Raw genomic sequence first — 20,962 nt, forward strand, 5'->3', positions numbered from 1 at the left:
CAAAATACTTGGTAATATTTGGGGAAACAGGCGCTTTGACACAGTATTGTTAGAAACATTAATTTGTATGAGATATGGAAGAGTAGGTTAAATTATTTCATGTCCATCAAAATTCAAATGCATATGTTACATGATTTATTTATATGTGGAACCTAAAAAAGTTAATCACATAAAAGTAGGGAGTAGAACAGTAGTTACCGGAGGCTGAGATTATTGAAGGGAGGGTGCTATGAGGAGATGTTGGTCAAAAAATGTGTGATTACAGTTAGACAGAAGGAATAAATGTCAAGAGATCTATTGTACAAAAAGGTGTCTATAAATGATGATGATATAGTGTATTCTTGAAAAACATAAAGAGAGTACATCTTATGTGCTCTTACCACAAAAATGATAACTATATGAGGTAATGCATTTGTTAATTAGCTAGATTTAACCACTCCACAATTTATATGTATGTCAAAACATCATGTTGTATATGATAAAAACATACAATGTTATCTGTCAAATTAAACAAATTCAAATACACATATCCATTGACTCAGCAATCTTATCCTATAGATGTATTTGCACATATATACATAGATGCACACACACACAGACAGATGTTTATTATAGAATTCTTCGTAATTTTTTAAAAACTCAAAACAATCTTCAACAGGATTTTATAAAACAAGCTATGGCATATTTGTACATTGAAATATCATATAGCCATTTAAAAAATACAAGTACTGACATAGGAAGATATCCACAATATTAGACAATTAGATTTTCAGAGCTTTTTGCTACATGATAGAATGCAACTCAAACTTTAGCAAAAAAATAAAAGATAATTTCTTGGCTTGCATAACTGGAAAGTCCATGAGTAGATCAGAAATGGCTAGACACAGGTACTCAAACGATTTATAAAAAGATTTAGTTCTCTCTCTCTCTCTCTCTCCCTCCTTTCTCTCCACCCAGATGGTGGCACAGACAATTCCTAACAGCTCCAGGATAATCAATTACTCATACTCAGTGAAGAGTGAAGATGATCAGAAACAAAGTCTTCTATCAGGGTCTCTATCAATCCCTGATTAGCTCTTGTAGGTCACCCTCATATTACCCACTGTGGCCACTGAGTAGGATACCCTGATTGGCCCCCAGGACTATATCCCTATTCCTGTGCTGAAGAAGTTAACAGACAGCTCCACTAGAAGGGGGAAGGAAAGTTCATAAAAAGAAAAAAGACGAAAAGATGCTAAATAGTTACATCAACTCCTGACGATAACATTTGCCAAAATGCCTCATGCTAAAAAGTGGTTGACACTCTTTTCCACAATCTTAGAAAGAGATCAACTGCATGACTAATGTGTAGGTTCATTGAAGATTAAAACACACTTTGATGGACTTTTTGAGGACTGAAAATTTTGCTGTTCAAAAATTATGAGAGTGTTACAAGTGACCTTTGCAATGGAAAGCATTTGGACTTTATAGCATCTAGCAAATTGTAATTTTGTACCAGAGAAAATGCCACTCTCCTTGAAATTTTCATTGTAACTAATTATGTTATATTCCATATGTTTCCATAGCCTTGATAATAAAAGAATGGAACTCAGAGGTCACATATTCCAAGAAAATATAAAACGGATACAGATTTAGAAGCAATATGAGAATGAAAATCACAAAATCACAGCCAATTCTCACTCTTTAGGGAATAGACTCACCCAATAACCATGAATTTTGCTGGGTATGAAAGCAAGAAACAACAAAATAAAAAATTATGCTCTCTTAGAATGAAGGTAAAATAAACTGTTAGAAATATTTTTAAAGAATGGCAAAGATCAATAAAACATAAAGAATAAAGGAAAAATAAATATTTTGATGAAAAAAGAGCAAAAGAAAATAAAAATTATGTAATAAAAAGTTAAGACTGGGCACCGTGGTTCACACCTGTAATCCCAGCATTTTGGGAGGCCAAGGCAGGAAGATTGCTCGAGGCCAGGAGTTTGAGAGCAGCCTGGGCAACAAAGCGAGATCCCATTGCTTTAAAATAAAAAAAGTTAAACCACCAGTTTAGGCTGGGCGCAGTGGCTCACTCCTGTAATCCCAGCACCTTGGGAGGCTGAGGCGGGTGGATCACCTGAGGTCTGGAGTTCGAGACCAGCTTGGCCAACATGGCAAAACCCTTCTCTACTAAAAATACAAAAATTAGCCGGGTGTGGTCATGGGCGCCTGTAATCCCAGCTACTCAGGAGGCTGAGGCAGGAGAATCGCTTGAACTAGGGATGCAGAGGTTGCAGTGAGCTAAGATCGCACCATAGCACTCCAGCCCGGATGACAAGGGTGAAACTTTGTCTCAAAACAAACAAAAAACCATGAGTTTAAAAACTAGATAAAATTAAAGGTAAAAATGAAGAAAGCTAATATGGAGCCAGCATATTTTAAAAGTTAAAATTAAAAAAAAATGAAATTATACCAGGTGTGGTCCAGCTTTCTTGCCATCATCCATTGGCCTCCATTCTTTGAAGATGTTATCTCTGGGCTCACTTTCACTTTCTCCAACACTCTTCCTCTCATAATTCTTAGTGAATTCAGCATCCACACCAGTCGTTCTCCGCCCTTACCTGACAGCTCTTTGACTTCCTCTCCCATAAGAATCTTGTTCTATATATTTCAGCCACTAATTCCCATGGCTATCCCTTGGAAATTGCAATAAACAACTTCCTAATAAATCCTCCAAAGCCTCAATTTCAAACATCCCCCTCTCTTTCCTACACTAGCAATTGTTCCTCTCTACTGTGTAACTCCCACCAACATTCACATATGTAGTAACCTCCTATCTTAAAAAATAAAATCCAACCTAGACTCACTTTCCTCTCCAAGTATTATCCACTTCTCTCTTTCTGTTTCAAACATCTTGAAAGAGAAGTTGTTCTCGCTGCTTCCCATTCCCTTCCCCCACTATCTCTTGAAGCCATTCAAACCAAACTTTTACCCTGACCATCCCACTGGAACAGCCCTTGTCAAAGTTACCAGTGACCTCCACATTGCTAAATCCAGTAATTCTCAATCCTTGTCCCAGTTGGTCTTTCAACCACATCTGATACAGTTAACAATCTCTCCTTCTTCAAACATTTACTGAAAGGGAAAACTGTAGGGGAAGCAGTTTGAGAGGAACTGTCAGGAGCTCAGTTTTGTAATATGAGATCCTCATTCACTTAGGATAATTTGTGCCATGGGAGAAAAAAAGACCACTGAAAATCAATCCACATACAACAAGAAAAAACATGACACAGAAATAATGTAGAGAGGGTGAATTTGAAAGCTTATATTAAGATCGAAACCAAAGGTTATGAAAGTAAGTTCACTTTTATTCTCAACAAAATGTAGGTTACGATTGCACGTTTATTAACTCCGAAGAAACAGTGAATCAGTGTTGAATTTTTTTAAATATGCTTGACAAAATTACATAACACAGCATGACATCCTCTATTTCACAAAAGTTTTGCAGAATGTTCATAAAGAGAATAATTCTCACAAAAATTTTGGAGGGCTTTACCTGAAGGAGATTTTTAATTCTTTAATTTTTTTTTCAAGTCACACTCTTTTGACATATCTATCAAAGTAGATTTTTAACTGTACAGGATTCTTCTTCGAAAAAGATCATACCTATAATTAGAACAAATCTCCAAGATCACTTTCTTTGATTTCATAAAATCCTGCATCTTTGCAAGATTTGCAACCTCACTTTGCCATTAGATTATGCCGTATATTTACTGGATAAGAGGCTGACCCACCAAGACTTAAAGGACAGGACTAGTGTTTAGCAAAAAAGAAGTCTGGGTAAGGATTCATTTCATAGATGATTCATTCATTTTTATATTGTGCAAATTTTTGATTCCTTATGTAGTCTCATAAATGCCAATAATTGGATAATAAATCATAAAAGAAAATGGTTCCCTGAAAAGAGTACTTGGAAAGAATCCATGGAGGGATAATTAAGTAAATCGTGTACCATCTACACAATGAATACCATGGCTAAATGAATAAAATCAGGTTTCATATTGTGATAGAACTATCAGTGGAGTCACTAAGATATTATGTGAATAAAGGAAACTTGTAGAATCATAAAGATATGGTCCAATTACTGCATTTTCCTCTTAATGTGTGTAGTATTTGGGAGGAATATCTGGGAAGGGAAATAAGAATGGGGTGATGAGTGACAAGATTTTCGTTATTTATTCCGTATAGGTCTACGTACTTCTACAGTGTTTCATTTCTTTGCAAAAAGCATATATTTATGTACTACTTATATAATTAAAATCTATTAATCATCAAATATATTAAAATAAAAGTTAAAGGAAAGATAAAATAATAAAGAGAAGATAGGTTATATACAGATAACCCAAATGTTAAAAATAAAAGGAAGTGAAAATAAAATATATAAATGTTAATAAGGGACAATTATAAAACCAGAATATAAATAAAGTATAAAATCTAAGAAAAATAAAACAATGAAAATGTAATTAGAATAAAAAGGTAGAAGAGACATCAAAAATGATGAGAGAAAGGATTTCAACATAGCAAATTAAAAGTTTAAAACAAAGCAAATTAAAAGTTTTTTAAAAAAGCAAATTTAGGCTGGGCGTGGTGAGGCCGGGCATGGTGAGTGTAATTGCAGCACTTTGGGAGGCTGAGGTGGGAGGATCGCTTGAGTTCAGGAGTTTGAGACCAGCCTGGGCAGCATGGTGAAACCCCATCTCTACAAAAAATGCAAAAATTAGCCAGGCATGGTGAAACGTGTCTGTAGTCCCAGCTACTTGGGAAACTGAGGCATGAGAATAGCTTGAACCCAGGAGGTGGAAGTTGCAGTGAGCCAAGATGATGCCACAGCACTCCAGCCTGGGTGACAGAGTAAGACCCTGTCTCAAAAAAAAAAAAAAAATCATATTTGGAGACTCAGAATTTTTTAAGTATAAGACAGTAGTTCAGAATCAAAAGCCCAGCATTTCATACAGAAATAAGAATTCTTCACATTTGAAATTTTAGGAGATTTCATTAACATTTGTGGTTTCAGAGCATTTGGAATTTCTTATAAGATGTCCCCAGAAAGACCATCTCAAAAACAAATGGCAGAACAGAGTATCCAGCTCCACCTCAGTGGGTAGCCCCCCAACACCAGCCTGACTCCTCTTAGACATTTGCAGAGATATTCATACATCTTTGAAAGGCTCCCACTGGTGGCCCCACTTTCTGATCCCAAACTTGACCTTCAAAAATGTTCTATTATTTCCGTTATTTCAGATCTTTGACTTTTCTCTCACTGAAGAAGAAATGAAGGACATTGAAGCCTTGAATAAAAATATCCGCTTTGTGCAATTGCTCATGTAAGTTCTGGGGATCATTAATGGGTACTGGCCAGTGGTATTGAATAGTCATGTGTCAAGCAACAAGGCTCATATGAACCCTGACCTATGTCCATAGCACCAGGGCAAAGCACGGTGGGCCACATATTCTGAATGTTAACATGCCTGAGGGAAATACATCCACTACAGGGCTTTCCACAACCCTACAATCTCACTGAAAAGAAGAGCCCTGACATCTGTGACATTACGTGACTTAGGTGAAGGCATGCGGGCTAAGGAACCTTAGGAGAATTAATTCATCATGTACATATGCTAAAACAACAGCAGCACAAATGTTGAAACAACTTATTTATTTATTCCTAAAAATCAAAGTGATGAACAAATTAAAGCAAAGTTATAAAAAAAAATTCTGAGAGAGGCATGATAATGTTGTAGAAAGAGTACTAGATTGAAACCAAGAACTTAGACTTTTAGATAAATACTTTCTTGCCTATAAGATTTTAGTTTCTAGCTCTACCTATTAGCTGACTTCCTACAAGCAAAATTCCATATACTCCTTCAAAATGTCAAGTTCAGCTAACCAACTGAAGTAGCTCTTTATTCTCTAAATATTACAGGCCCTTTAAAAAAGAATATAGTTTTGGCCAGGCGTGGTGGCTTACGCCTATACTTTGGGAGGCCAAGGTGGGCGGATCACCTTAGGTTGGGAGTTAGAGACCAGCCTGGTCAACATGGAGAAACCCCGTCTCTACTAAAAATACAAAAATTAGCTGGGTGTGGTGGCACTTGCCTGTAATCCCAGCTACTCAGGAGGCTGAGGCACGAGAATCGCTTGAACCCAGTTGGCAGAGGTTGCAGTGAGCCGAGATCACGCCATTGCACTCCAGCCTGGGCAACAAGAGAAAAACTCCAACTCAAAAAAAAAAAAGAAAAAAGAATATAGGTTCTATATATGTGTGTATAGATATACACACACATATACATATATATACTCATATACACACACATGCATTTTTTTCTTCTTAATCATTCTCTATTAATGTTTCCAGTTCTTCAAATCACCTGAATAGTCATCTTCGTCTTGAATCTTTAAGTGAGCATTCAGAAAATGCTAAGATGATTCATATAGTTTGGACAGTTACTTTATCGATCCCACTGTTTTTCATGGGTCAGAAAGTACACTGACTGGATTAATATTGAATTTCTGAATTAATAAAACAACTTCCTAATGGAAATTTTTCAGGGGGAAAATTGTTTGACATCAAAAGGCACCACCACCCAGCCTCAAGAACAAAAGAGTAACAAAAGAGTAAACATAAACACATAAATAACACTTTCCCAGAACTAACAGTTATAGGTTAATTAATAGCTCTTGAAGATAAATGACTTCTATTGAATCAATAGTATATCATTAAGTTAAGAAGAGAAGCCAGGTGCAGTGTCTCACACCTGTAATTCCAGCACTCTGGGAGGCTAAGATAGGAGAATCACTTGATGCCAGGAGTTCCACACCAGCCTGAACAACATAGCAAGACCCCATCTCTACAAAAAATTTAAAAATAAGCCATCGTGGTGGCATGCACCTGTAGTACTAGCTACTCAGGAGGCTGAGGTGGGAGGATCACTTGGACCCAAGACTTTGAGTGAGCTATGACTACACTCCAGCCTGGTAGACAGAGAAAGGCCCTGTCTCAAAACAAAACAAAAACCAAACAAACAAAAACAGTATAATCAACCCACCAATGTACTAATTGTTTTACAGACAGTTGGTGACATTATTCAGTTTGACATCCGACATATTTAAAAGCAATTCTAGCAACTTAGGGGAAAAAAAATAACTCTTACCAGGAAATAACTAGAAAAATCAACAAGGTGAAACAAGAATTAGGCCCCATTAATAACAAATACTGTATCATTTAGAGATACTGGACCATGATTTTTTTCAGCTTTTATCAAGTTGATTTTTAACATCTGAAAATCTTAATATTTTCCGTTTTAATTTACAGTACATGCAGAAAACTAAATCAGGAACACACACATTCCAGACATTTTACAGACCATTTCATCATCGTTATTTAAGAGCTAAATTCACTGCCATCATCATCGTCATAATCATCCAGGAAACTTATTGTGCTACTCATCACCTTTCTAGATCTCAAACTCTTACCACGCAGGAGGTCTAGTGAGAGGGGCAAGTAAAAATGCTAATGAGACTGGGTGTGGTGGCTCACACCCTATAGTCCCAGCACTTTGGGAGGCCAAGACAGGGGGACTGCTTCAGCCCAGGAGTTCAGCTTGGGCAACCGTGGTGGCACATACCTATAATCCCAGCTACTTGGGAGGCTGAGGCAGGAGGCTTGCTTGGGAGCCCAGGAGTTTGAGGCTGTGGTGAGCTATGATCACTGCACTCCAACCTGAGTGACAGAGTGAGATTCCATCTGTAAAAAAAAAAGAAGAAAAAAATGCTGATCAGCAGAAGGTGACACTGGTAATAAGAGTTTTGAAGAGAAATGCCTATGTAGTGGATTGGAGAAGGAGGCAGCCAGCATCAAGGGAACAGAAACGGGGAAGAAGTAGGGAAGAGGCATGTGCACATGACATGCCTAAGACATGATTCACCACTGGGGATTCTGTTCTGAGTAAAATGTTGATAAGGTGGCCACCAACCTTCCCTCAACACACTCACATTCAGGAGGCTGTCCAGAGCTTCAGGAAAAGGTGCTGGCTTGAGGGAAAACAGAAGAGGAGAGTAGGTAAGAAACAGCAGAGGAATGAATAGGAGAGAGGGGTAGTGGTCAGTGAAATTCTCAAAGGATGCTAGTGAAACATACAGCTGTGCAATTTTTGAGTGAACTTTTTTCTGTGGGGGAATTGTTTTGGCAGGTGGCGCGATCATCCTGAATACCCATTTCACGATGAATACTGACTGCAGGGAGTTCCTGAACAGATTTTTCACTCCCATGAGTGCCAAGACGGTGCGATGGGTAGTCCCCTGCATGTGAAAGTGAAGAGGGTTTTACCGTCCTGAGAAGAAATAATGATGGAAACGTGTTTAATGTTTGTGTAGTGTAAGTGACTTTGACTCAGTCACACTGAAGTAAAAATATTAAAATCTGTTGAAATAACACTTAGGAAATTATCAACTAATTTTTTCAGATCAGTATCTTCTAGGTTCCAGAGAGGAAAAAAATTAGACTTCGGAAAAGACATCAAAGGCAACATATGACAACAAGTAATTCATGAATCTGGGTAGTAGCGCTGGTAATCTGAGTTCTTTAAGGGTTAACAGGACAACAAAGTGCATGTGGCAGCGTGCTGGCAGTGGCCTTGAGGCTTTGGACCATTGGTTATAAAACAGACACAGCCAAGATAAGACCCACACATGCATTATTAACAAGGAAGTGATTTGCTGCACCTTGAGTTGAGAGGGCTACATGTAGAAAAGTCTTAAAATAGAGCTAAACACCATAGTGGTCAACAAAGCCATCATGATGTTTCCATCCAATGTATGTCTGTTTAGTTTTTATCCAACTTGAAGAATGAAAACTTAACTGGATCTCTCTTGCATCCTTAGAGAGCCTGAATCTCAACATGGCTGCTGATCCATACTTACACATCTTACCATCAATCTTGCTTACATTGATTATAGAACCACTATTACGTGAAAAGGCTTGAAACAACCAACATACACAAATAAAACCCTGCCTTGTAAAATAGTAAGAGAAGCCATATATTGGCTTTTCTTCTTAACTTGGGAGATATATTGAAACAAGGTGCTTTATAAGATTATTGTACTTAAGACTTTAATAGTGTTACTTGGATGGCTTATATGAATTTTGAGAATTTTATATGAATTTTGAGAAAGTAGCAAGTTCAAAAGAACTCTGGTAATTTTACTGTATGTACAATTTAAAGAGTAAATAAGATTATTAGGATTCAGCAATAGAGATATATCTATTTTCAATTCAACTACAGAAATAGATTTTATTCATTCACATTAGGTCACTGTCATAGGATGAGAGAGTTCTTCAAAATTATGTTTTCCCAAGATCAGTCTTATAGATAATGTTCAATGACCTCAAGATATATATTTCTGAGAAATTATCATTTTAAAAAATTTGGTCTATACTGATTGTTTTCACTGATTCCAATATTATTACTTACAACACTGACCTCTGGAAAATATTTTGTTCACAAGAAATAATAAAGTATAATGATTTGTTTCATCACATGAATCTCCATTCTGTTTCTAAGGTTGGGGCAGGGGAAGAATCATCTGAAGCCAGTTAATTAAAAGGACTTTGATTTAATTCCTGCTGTACATTTAGCACTGGGAAGAGAGGAAACAAAAGGGGGTGCGGTGGCTCATGCCTATAATCCCAGCAATTTGAGAGGCCAAGGCAGGTGGATGACATGAGCCCAGGAGTTCAAGACCAGCCTGGAACAACATGGTGAAACTCCATCTCTACCAAAAAAAACCAAAAACAAACAAAAAAATTAGCCAGGAATGGTGGCACACACCTGTAGTCCCAGCTACTCAGGAGGCTGCTGTGGGAGGATCACTTGGGTTGGGGAGGCAGAGGTTGCAGTGAGCCAAGATTTTGCCACTGCACTCGAGCCTGGGTGACAGAGTGAGATTCTGTTTCAAAAAAAAGGAAAGAAGGAAGGAAGGGGAAAAGGGAAGGAAGGAAGGAAGGGGAAAAGAAAGGAAGGAAGGAAGGGAGGGAGGAAGGGAGGGAGGGGAAAGAAAAAGAAGGAGGGAAGGAAGGAAGGAAGAAAGGGGAAAGAAAAAGAAGGAGGGAGCCGGGCACAGTGGCTCATGCCTGCAATCCCAGCACTTTGGGAGGCCGAGGCGGGCAGATCACGAGGTCAGGAGATCGAACCCATCCTGGCTAACACGGTGAAACCCCATCTCTACTAAAAATACAAAAAATTAGCTGGATGTGGTAGCGGGCACCTGTAGTCCCAGCTACTCGGGAGGCTGAGGCAGGAGAATGGCGCGAACCCAGGAGGCGGAGATTGCAGTGAGCTGAGATCGTGCCACCGCACTCCAGCCTGGGCGACAGAGCAAGACTCCGTCTCAAAAAAAAAAACAAAAAGGAGGGAAAGAAAGAAGGAAGGAAGAGAGGGAGGGAGGAAGGAAGGAAGGAAGAAGAAAAAGGGGGTACCATTATTAAAGAGCAGAAACTTGAGTCCTGGTCCCTGTTGTCAAAGTCCTTCAAAATACTTCGAGGGTATTAGTGTGGAGATGAGAATGGAAACAACACCTATCAAAGCATTTTTAAAAGACAGGCGTTGGAAAAGACTCCCAACACTTGTCAGTGAAAAGGTATTCCTAAAAATTGGAGGAGAGAAATCCTCTCTTAGTCATAACAGAGATGGAGAAAAAAGATCTGGAGACAGAAAGTAGGAAGGTCAGGAAAGAACAACAGTCTGATGGAAGCTTCTGCATGTTCCTTCTCCCTCCACTGTCACCCCTCTCAAGCTTCCCATCTGTTATGGGTTGAACTGTGTCCTCTCAAAATTCATATGTTAAAGCTCAGACCCCAGTACCTCAGAATGTGATCTTATATAAAAATAGGGCCAGGTGTGGTGGCTCATGCCTGTAATCTCAGCTATTTGAGAGTCTAAGGTGGAAGGATCACTTGAGGCCAGGAGTTCAAGACCACCCTGGTCAACAGAGTGAGACCTTATCTCTACAAAAATTTTAAAATTAGCTGGATATGGTTGTGTATACATGGCTGGTTGTGCACACACATAGCACCCAGCTACTTGGGTGGCTGAGGCAGGAGGACTGTGTGAGCCCAGGAGTTTGAAGCTGAAGTGAGCTATGATCATGCCACTGCACTCTAGCTTGGGTGAAAGAGGAAGACCTCATCTCTTCAAAATAAATAAAATAGGGTCACTGCATATGTAATTAGTTAAGATGAGATCATACTGGGGTAGGGTGGAGTAAGGTGAACCCTAAACCAGTGAGACTGTGTCCTCATAAAAAAGGGAAATTTGGACACAGACAACACACAGGGTGAATGTCATGTGAAGACGAAAACAGAGATCAGGGTGATGCTTCTACAAGGTAAGAAATGACAAAGATTACCAACAACTACAAGAAACTAGGCAAAAGGCATGGAACAGTTTCAACTCAGCCCTCAGAGGGAATCAACATTGCCAACACCTCTATCTCAGACGTCTAGCCTTCAGGACTGTGAAACACTACAGTTCTGTTCTTTAAGCCACCCAGTTTGTGGTACTTAGTTATAGCAGTTTTACAAACGAACACACCATCCCTCAGTAAAGATTTCCTGCCTCTCCAGTTAACATCGGCTGTAAAAATGGCCTTGCCAAATCAATGCTTTGCTGAGCCCAAGTATTGACAACCAATAATCTTGATCTTTTGGGGACTTATGCAACCCCAAAGAGATGTTTGCTAATCCAAATCAATTTTTCTTATCAATGGCCTCTGATCACCTATGCAGAAACATCCATTAATAGTGATGCAACCTGCCTGAAAAAGGAGAGGAGACCCATGGCATGCCATGCTCACTGGTCCACAGAAACATACCGGGCTGGAGCGGCAAGGACATCCTGCCCCAGTGCACAGAATGTTTCTGGATCTGCAGTGTTTCTTGATAAGACTGTTTCTTGGCCGGGTGCAATGGCTCACGCCTTTAATCCCAGCACTTTGGGAGGCCGAAGCTGGTGGATCATATGAGGTCAGGAGTTCGAGACCAGCCTGACCAACATGGTGAAACCCTGTCTCTACTAAGTAAAAAAAAATAATAATAATAAGCTGGGCATGGTGGCATATCCCTGTAATCCCAGCTACTTGGAAGGCTGAGGCAGGGGAATCACTTGAACCTGGGAGGCAGAGGTTGCAGTGAGCCGAGATTGTGCCACTGCACTCCAGCCTGGGCAACACAGTGAAACGCCACTCAACAAAAAAAAAAAAGGGGAATGTTTCTTGATCTTTTTGTAGTTCATGAGCGTGATGACTGAGTGATCATGTGCACGCATGAGATGTGCCACCCTTAAACCTTGTTATAACATCCACACATTACCCACATGAAAGGAAAAAAAACATTTCTTATCCCTGACAGTTCTCCAAGAAGGCCTCCCTCAGGCCCTCAGGCACTGTCATTCCGTCCACAGTAATGACACAGCACCAGGAGAGGCCATTAGAGGGACATAGGCAATGATCCCCTGTCTTCAGCCTTCAACACTTTGAGGTGTGTGCACTCTGAGGCCACAGTCATAGGGATTGACAAAGATGAACAAACTCATATTTCCAAGACTTGGCATTTCTCAGAACTCTCAAAATGTCAGGCTTCTGCTGATAACTTCAATGTCTTCTTCTTGAATCAGAATCCTTCCTGAATCCGAATAGTAGCCTTAATGTTTCTGTCTCTACACATGAAATCCCCAAATTCTCACTTTAGCTTCTTCCACCCTAGTCGCTGCCTCTCATTCATGAGAAACAGGATGAGAGGGTGATGCCCAGCTAATAGGCTTACTCTCTCATCTAAAGGGCATTTTGGTAAAAGGCTTTTTCTGTTGGGTCATAGCTCCTCCGGCAGGAGCTATCCCCCTGGCTTCCCTGTTTGGATTCTTCAGGATCTCGGCTTGAGCTCCGGCTGCCCTCCCTGGATGTACTAACTGCCTAGCTTGGGGCAAAATTCTCCTTTTGCACAGCACGTGCTTGCCTGATTCAGCTCAAAGCAGATCAGACTTTCTTAATAAGGCCACATTCTCTTCCCTCTTTGCCTTCTGCACTCCAGGCTTGAACCAAAACTTGGTTCCTTTATGAAGGACTTCACGAAGGTCACAGGAAGCATCCAGCACAATCTTCTAACTCAGCACCAAAGCCTGAGCCTTGGCAGACACATGGTCCAAGTTCCAAAATATAAGTTACACTTTAAGTGAATCTGGTGAATGGGCTGGAGCCTTGGTCTGGTAGGGAGTGCTGGGGAGTGCTGGGGACGAGAGGAAGGGACGGGGTTGTTGGGGGAAAGCCCTCTTATCCGTCTTTTTTTTTTTTTTTTAACAGTTACTTCTCTTCCTTTTTCTCTTTGGTTTCTCCTAACTCCAACCAGCAGAGACAAGCCCAGGATGAAGACTGGGCAGTAGCCTGGAAGGAACCGGGCTTCGGTAACCACAGGGGCCTCAGGCGGCCCGGGAAGCGCGGAGATCCCAGCGTGCGGGCAGGAAGCCCAAGCGCTGTGGCCGCTCCATGGAGCCCTGGCGCAGGCAAGGACACAGCGTGGCTGGCTGCGTATGTGAACAAGGTGCCTGGAGGGGCCGCGGTCGTCGCGGAGCCTGAGCACACCAAGGAGCGGAGCCTGAGCACACCAAGGAGCGCATCAGACTTCAAGGGTCGAAGTGCAAGGGGGCAGCTTTTGATTTCAGGGTCAACCAACTAGGACTCGATGGGTGGAAAAGAAGTGCCTAAACAGCAAGCTGCTTACTGCAATCTCGGTCAGAATTTGTGGGGGCCCCACAGATGTGGGTGCCTGGCGGGGTCCTGGCGCAGACAGCGGTCTCGGGTTTGTGTGCTGCACACAGTATCCTCATCACCACACAATGGAAGCTGCGGAGCTGGGGTCAAAATGAGAAGGGGCAGCTGGGACCTGGCGACACGAAGAGAATGGAAGCCCCCAGAATCATTGCGGGTCTCTGCCTGGAAGTGAGTGTGTAGGCAGCGTGTGGGCGGAACCTCACCTGGGCCTTGACGGAAACGGAAACGGGCTCTGTGTTTGCGTTTGGGGAGAACAAGATGGGGCAGCTCAGTCTCAGCAACCACGCAGGAGCATCCCCAGCACCGCACAGATCATGTGCGGGCAGCCAATTACCAGAATGGCCAGTGGAAATGAATTTTGTATAACGGGCGGCAAAGGAGACCTCTGTTCCTTCGTGTGCCCTCAATGTGGTCAGCTGGGACCCAGGCACAGTGAATAGTGTAAGGCTGCGAGCTGGTGCCGGTGCCACGATGAGTGGCCCACCTTCACTGAGAATGAAAGATGGGCAGATTCTGCCTGTACCAAAGGTGGTTGTGAGACCCCCAGAGCAGGGCAGGGACCCCTCCCCATTTTCCTTACATTCTGTACTGACTAAAGCTACATCAAACTTGCAGCCACGCAACCACAAACGTTTCCTTTCACAAAAATAGACCAATCAAATCTGAGACAGAGTACTCTGAGCACAAGCATCTTGGCTAACAGTGGGCACTTTGCAAAAGATGCTCCCCAATGCACTTGCCCAGTAATGTCCTAGCCTGTCCTAACCTGGCCTTTGCTTCATTTCAGTAGTAAAAATCACACCCCTGGGTGGAGATTTAAGATGCTAATGAGACATGCATCACATGAAGAAGCATGTCCAGAGACTGCATAGGTGCAACTGCCAGACCACCCTAAACATGCAATGTCACATGGAGGAGCTCCAAAGCAAATGAAACCCCAAACTAACCTGCTGTCAGAGAGCTAGCTGCAGGTCTCTTCCTGTTGCTACCTCCCCTTCTGCTCAAGCTGAGAGCTCTAATAAACTGCCTTGCTCAAACCCATCTCAGATTCTTGGTCTATTTCTATTTACTGAGGGTCAAGAACCCACCAGCCAGTAACAGTTGTGTAAGACGTGGCCTGTGATGCTAACCACACATTAATTTTGGACTCCAAGAAATAAGTCTTCTCCTGGGGCTTTGGTGGCTATGGTTGGCTGGGCCACTCGGAGCAGAAGGATGAGATGGTCCCTGCTTGGTGAAGTTGGAGTCTGACTTCCTTGGGTGTGGGGCATCCCAGATCCATGTTGGTTACACCTGCTCCTTTGCTGTCTGTGAAGTTGGTAGTCTCTTTTTCTGGGGAGCCCAATATCTCCCATTAATCTTCCACGTACCTGAAAGCAGTGCAGGACCTCTGCAGCTGCAGAATCCGGAGCCTGGCTTGTGGGAAGAGGAGCATCATTGTGGCCGCCAATGAGAGCACCATCAGCTGGGGGCCATAACCAACCTTTAGGTAATTGGGATTCAGGGACCATGAGCCCAAGTCTTCCACTGCAGCCCAAGAGGTGAAGACTCTGGATGGCATCTTTTCAAAGCAGGTCTCCATAGGCTACTCACACTCCTTGATGATAGCACGAGATGAAAGTGAGACCAGGAAAGAGAAGATCAAGAAACTGCTAGAGCCGGGTGCGGTGGCTCACCTGTAATCCCAACACTTTGGGAGGCCGAGGCAGGTGGATCATCTGAGGTCAGGAGTTCGAGACAAGCCTAGCTAACATGGTGAAACCCCCTTTCTACTAAAAATACAAACAAACAGCTGGGCGTGGTGGCACATGCCTGTAATTCCAGCTAATCGGGAGGCTGAGGCAGGAGAACGGCTTGAACCCGGGAGGTGGAGGTTGCAGTGAGCCGAGATCACGCCATTGCACTCCAGTTTGGGGAACAAGAGTGAAACTCCAACTCAAAAAAAAAAAAGAAAGAAGAAAAAAGAAAAGAAAGAAACTGCTAGAATACAACCCCTGAACCCTTTGATGCTCCTGGGGACTCCTGCAACTCCACGTGTCTCCCAGAAGCTGTCATTTCCTGTGCACTGGGAGGTGAAGTCAAACAAGGAACTTTAAAAAGCAAAAGTTAGCCAAAGGTGCATTTTTGTTAGACTCCCTGAGGTTCCATTTTTACAAGGGATCCAATGTTAATTATCCTTTTCTGCATACTTTTAAAAGTCTGTTTTTTTTCTCTTTATGTTTAATTAAAATATTTGCTCATATTTGGAAAAAATATGAGTTGAACCTCGTATTTAAAAAATATGAGTTTTTATAAAATAGTGGAAAAGACATCCAGACTCCCAGTGAGGACTGTGTTTCTCATTATGCTTCACCCAAATTAACTCAGTCGATTCTAACTTTCAGGAGTATTCACTTGTTATGCCCCACTTCCACATAGCAATTTTTCCATCAGGATGTTATTAGTTCCTAGTAACAGAAATGCAATTCAGACTAGTTTAAGCAGAAATAGTGAATTCACTTTGTCACAGAACTGGAAACAAAGAAGTGCAGGGGTAAAGTGGCTGTAAGCAGCTAGAACTAGGGCTCATACAGTGTGTTTACAACTTGTGACTGTTTTTCCCCCTCGCTTGGACTAGCTGTCTCCAGACAGCAGGCATGATCGCTCTCAGCAACACTCTCCTTCTCTCAGATTAGGAACCCAGAAGAGAGTGAGAGTCTTTGGTAATAGCTCTGTCAAGGAAGTAATCCTGGGAAGAACTCTGATTGGCCAACATGCATCATGCTGGAACCAATGGTGATGGCCTGGGGCAGACTGAGTGGAAGGGCCTGAGACATAAACTCATCCCTGTGCAGAGAAGAAGAAAGAGAGGAATGAGAGAGACAGCGGGAGGGGGAAGGAAAGGCAAGAGGGTAGGAGTGAGTGGAACAAGAGGAGCGCTAAGGAGAAAGGAATCATAAGGAACTACAATCCTGCCTGAATCACCAGGAATAGGTTGCCCCAAGAAGCAGACAAAATAAGAGATGTCTGCAACAGGGATTTTCAGGGCGTGGAGATAAATAAAATTTAAAAGCTATTGGAACTCCCACCTCCAAGAACACATTAAGCCCTGAGTGAGATGTGACTATGATCTGAGTCACACATGGTTACAACTTCCGTTCTCAGATAGATTAACTCACTTTCTTATTTTTCTTGTTCTGCACAATGACTAGAGAGAATTCAACTACATCACAGATAAATGCCTCCTGCCTTCTTTATTAATGGCCCTGGTCATAGATTCACTTCCCCTTTGCTGCCTCACTTTGCTTAGACCAGATGACAAAAAACGCATGACTATTACACCCCCTGTAAAAAGTGTAAATGTCCCCTTCCCAAAAGGAAACACTGCCTGTAACCAATCAAATTGCTGTAACGATGCACCAACCTTGTGTAAATAGTGTTGTAATCACACCAAAATCTCTGTCTCTGTCTAAATAAATGAAATCTTAACTTCCCTACTTCAAAATGCTGACTCCATTCCTTTGGAGTTGGTATTTCTGGGTAGTCCATCCTCACTCTTTGAGCTTGAATAAACTCTCTTTAAATTAGATTCTGAACCTTTTGATTATTTTAGGTTGACAGGAGTTTTGGAGTACTAGGTTTTAGCTTTCTGCTTCCCTCACTTCAGATTCCCAAAAAAATGATATAGTAGAAATCTCTATCAGTGCTGAAAATTAAGAAGGTTGCTGCCTATCAGAGGGTGTAAATGAGAAGAAACTGTCAAAGTATAATTTTTAAAAATCAGGCCGGGCACGGTGGCTCACGCCTGTAATCCCAGCACTTTGGGAGGCCGAGGTGGGCAGATCACCTGAGGTTGGGAGTTCAAGACCAGCCTGACCAACATGGAGAAACCCCGTTTCTACTAAAAATACAAAATTATCCAGGCATGGTGGCGCATGCCTATAATCCCAGCTACTCAGGAAGGCTGAGTCAGGAGAATTACTTAAACCCGGGAAGCGAAGGTTGTGGTGAGCCGAGATTGCACCATTGCACCCCAAGCCTGGGCAATAAGAGCAAAGCTCTGTCTCAAAAAAAAAAAAAAAAAAAAAAATCAAAAATATGATTCTTATGTAAATACAAAATGAGTACATACCAGTGTTTTAATTATCTCATTAATGATGGAAATGGAAAAATGGTAAGAGAACTACCAAGAGAACTGGAGAAAGTAAAATATTTCAGCAGCTGAAAGAAAGGATGCTTGGATCAAATTGCTCATTTAGCTCCAAACCAGTTTAGCCTTCTGAAAGGCAATACAACTATATAACTTTTGAGTTTATCTTTTCTACCAGATTTAATAATTTACATCTCTATAATAAAAGATCCATTTGCACTGTTATTGGACAAGAATCATTTTCATCACTACCAGCTTTCTGTTAGTCAACAACTACTCTTACAAAATTGTAAATTACCCTATTAAACAATTCACTCAGCTGATCTGGGAAATCCAAACCCTGCACCTTCCAAAGAAAGGTCTGGCCATTAACCACTTATTGGGAGATAACCTCTAAGCCCTTGGAATGTCATTCCTGAGAAGAATGTCTTTGCTTATCTGGGGCTTTGGGCTACACTAGACAGTTTATGCTAACAATGTGATTTATTAAGGGGGGTGGGGAGGGAGGTGGCTACATGATGTCAGTTTGACTCCAAAGGGCTAGAGACTGAGTAACTAAGGTCAGCTATGTGGGCACTCCAAGCCTATATGACTGACCCCCAATAAAAACCCTGGATCTAGGGCTGGGCGCGGTGGCTCACGCCTGTAATCCCAGCACTTTGGGAGGCCGAAGCGGGCAGATCACAAGGTCAGGAGATTGAGACCATCCGGGCTAACATGGTGAAACCCTGTCTTTACTAAAAATACAAAAAATTAGCCGGGCGTGGTGGCGGGCGCCTGTAGTCCCAGCTACTCAGGAGGCTAAGGCAGGAGAATGGTGTGAATCCGGGAGGCAGAGCTTGCAGTGAGCCAAGATCATGCCACTGCACTCCATCCTGGGCAACAGAGCGAGACTCCGTCTCAAACAACAACAACAACAACAAAACCCTGGTCTCAAAGTTTAGATAAGTTTCCCTGGTTGACAATACTACTTATGTGTTGTCACACATCACTGCTGGAAAAGTTAAGCACTATCGATACAACTCCACTGAGAGAGAACAAGTAGAAATTTGTGCCTGGTCTCTCTCTTGGACTCTCCCATATTGTCCTTTTACCTTGGATAATAAATCTAAATTCTTTTTCTATAATAAACCATAACTATTAGTAGAACAGCTTTTCTGAGTTCTGTGGTTCCTTCCAGCAAATTATTGAACCTGAGGGTGGTCTTAGGAACCTCATACCACAAATAATTAACAGCAAATCAAAAAAAGTTACAAAGTTTCCCCTGGGGGAAATCAGTCCTTGAGGAAGCCTGCTAGACAATCCCCACAACAACACTGAAAGTCAACATTCATTTTTTTCATCCACTTTCAAATTTTAGATAATTTTTCTTAATGTATCTTAGAGAAAATACAAAGTTTTATACTTTAATGAGTTGTGGCAGGAATACAATAATACCTTTAATGTCATGATAGGCCCTTACCTACTCTACAAATTTGTGGTAACAAAGTATATTGAAAACTACATGAATCACCCTGATGCCCACAGAAAATAGATGACTGTGCTCACTGAGCACTACTGAATTCACATCCCTTGATAAAGAATTTTGCCTTCATATTAAACTATTTGTAATTTATGTTGTTATACATATGAGTATCTATAAATACACACACTCACAGTAAGGTACATAAAGTACACTAATCTGAAATGTACAGCTCAGTGATATTTTTTACATATATACACACCTGTATTATTCCATTCTTGCATTGCTATAAAGAAATACCTGAGATGGGGTAATTTATAAAGAAAAGAGGTTTAATTGGCTCACAGTTCCACAGGCTGTACCGGAAGAATGATGCTGGCCATCTGCTCAGCTTCTGGGGAGGCCTCAGGAAACTTACAATCATGGTGGGAGGTGAAGGAGAAGCAGGTTCATCTTACATGGCCCAAGCAGGAGCAAGGGAGTGCAGTGGGGGTTGGGGAGACGCCTCACACTTCTAAACAACCAGATTTCATTAGAACTCTTATCAAGAGAATAGCACCAAGGGAATGATGCTAAACCAATCATGAAGGATCCACCCCTATGCCCCAATCACCTCCCACCAGGCCCCACCTCCAACACTGGGGATTACAATTTGACATGAGATTTGGGTGGAGACACAGATCCAAACCAAATCATTCTGCCCCTGGCCCCTCCCAAATCTCATGTCCTTCTCACATTTCAAAATACAATCATGCCCTCCCAACAGTCCCTCAAAGTCTTAACTCATTCCGGCATTAACTCAAAAGTCCACAGTCTCATCCAAGACAAAGCAAGTCCCTTCCACCTACGAGCCTGTAAAATAAAAAACAAGTTAGTCACTCCCAATATAGGCATTGGGTAAATACTCCTGTTCCATAAGGGAGAAATTGGCCAAAATAAAGGGACCACAGGCCCCATGTAAGTCCAAAACCCAGCAGGGCAGTCATTACATCTTAAAGCCCCAAAATAATCTCCTTTGACTCCATGTCTCACATCCAAGATACACTGGTGGAAGGGGTCCCCCAAAGCCTTGTGCAGCTCCACCCCTGTGACTTTGCAGAGTTCATCCCTTTCAGCTGCTCTCAAGGGCTGGCATTGAGTGCCTGAAGCTTTTCCAGGCTCAGGGTGCGAGCTGTCCGTAGCTCTACTATTCAGAGGTCTGGAGAATGGTGGCCTTCTTCTCACAGCTCCACTAGGCAATGCCCCAGTGGGGACTCTGTGGGGGCTCCAACCCCACATTTCTCCTCTGCACTGCCCTAGTAGACGTTCTCCATGAGGGCTATGCCTCTGCAACAGGCTTCTGTCTGGACATCAAGGCTTTTCTATGCATCCTCTGAAGTCTAGGCAGAAGCTCCCAAGACTCAACTCTTATATTCTGTGCATCTGAAGGCTTAACGCCACATGGAAGTCACCAAGGCTTACAGCTTGCACCCTCTGAAGCAGAGGCCCAAGCTGTTCCTGGTCCCCTTTGATCCATG

At 42.0% G+C, this 20,962-nt stretch overlaps 1 protein-coding gene, 1 long non-coding RNA gene, 1 other non-coding gene and 1 pseudogene across 5 annotated transcripts in view; 3 read left to right on the forward strand and 1 right to left on the reverse strand.

Moving 5' to 3' along the window:
* Nucleotides 1-8,472, forward strand: part of AKR1D1 (aldo-keto reductase family 1 member D1) — a 114,798-nt gene extending 106,326 nt beyond the window's left edge. For both annotated transcript variants that reach the window (XM_054559875.1, XM_024250055.2), the window contains 2 exons: nucleotides 5,281-5,363; nucleotides 8,226-8,472. In XM_054559875.1, the coding sequence (XP_054415850.1) occupies nucleotides 5,281-5,363; nucleotides 8,226-8,268 (126 nt within the window). In that variant the 3' untranslated portion in view covers nucleotides 8,269-8,472. The remainder of the gene's footprint in view (nucleotides 1-5,280; nucleotides 5,364-8,225) is intronic.
* Nucleotides 1-20,962, reverse strand: part of LOC129060683 (uncharacterized) — a 240,412-nt gene that overhangs the window by 21,207 nt on the left and 198,243 nt on the right. The window contains exon 5 of the long non-coding RNA XR_010140762.1: nucleotides 7,662-7,780. This is a non-coding gene — a long non-coding RNA (uncharacterized LOC129060683). The remainder of the gene's footprint in view (nucleotides 1-7,661; nucleotides 7,781-20,962) is intronic.
* LOC100459030 (protein RCC2-like) overlaps nucleotides 10,591-20,962 on the forward strand; it is a 90,213-nt pseudogene continuing 79,841 nt past the window's right edge. Inside the window, exons 1-5 of the transcript XR_008527626.1 lie at nucleotides 10,591-10,671; nucleotides 12,905-12,988; nucleotides 13,433-13,586; nucleotides 13,670-14,407; nucleotides 14,965-15,516. The product of XR_008527626.1 is annotated as a protein RCC2-like (transcript). The remainder of the gene's footprint in view (nucleotides 10,672-12,904; nucleotides 12,989-13,432; nucleotides 13,587-13,669; nucleotides 14,408-14,964; nucleotides 15,517-20,962) is intronic.
* LOC112134508 (small nucleolar RNA U13) lies at nucleotides 12,307-12,410 on the forward strand. The gene has a single exon (XR_002915924.1). It is a non-coding gene; the product is annotated as a small nucleolar RNA U13 (small nucleolar RNA).

Source organism: Pongo abelii, chromosome 6 (assembly GCF_028885655.2).
Source record: "Pongo abelii isolate AG06213 chromosome 6, NHGRI_mPonAbe1-v2.0_pri, whole genome shotgun sequence".
Classification (NCBI taxonomy): Eukaryota; Metazoa; Chordata; class Mammalia; order Primates; family Hominidae; genus Pongo; species Pongo abelii.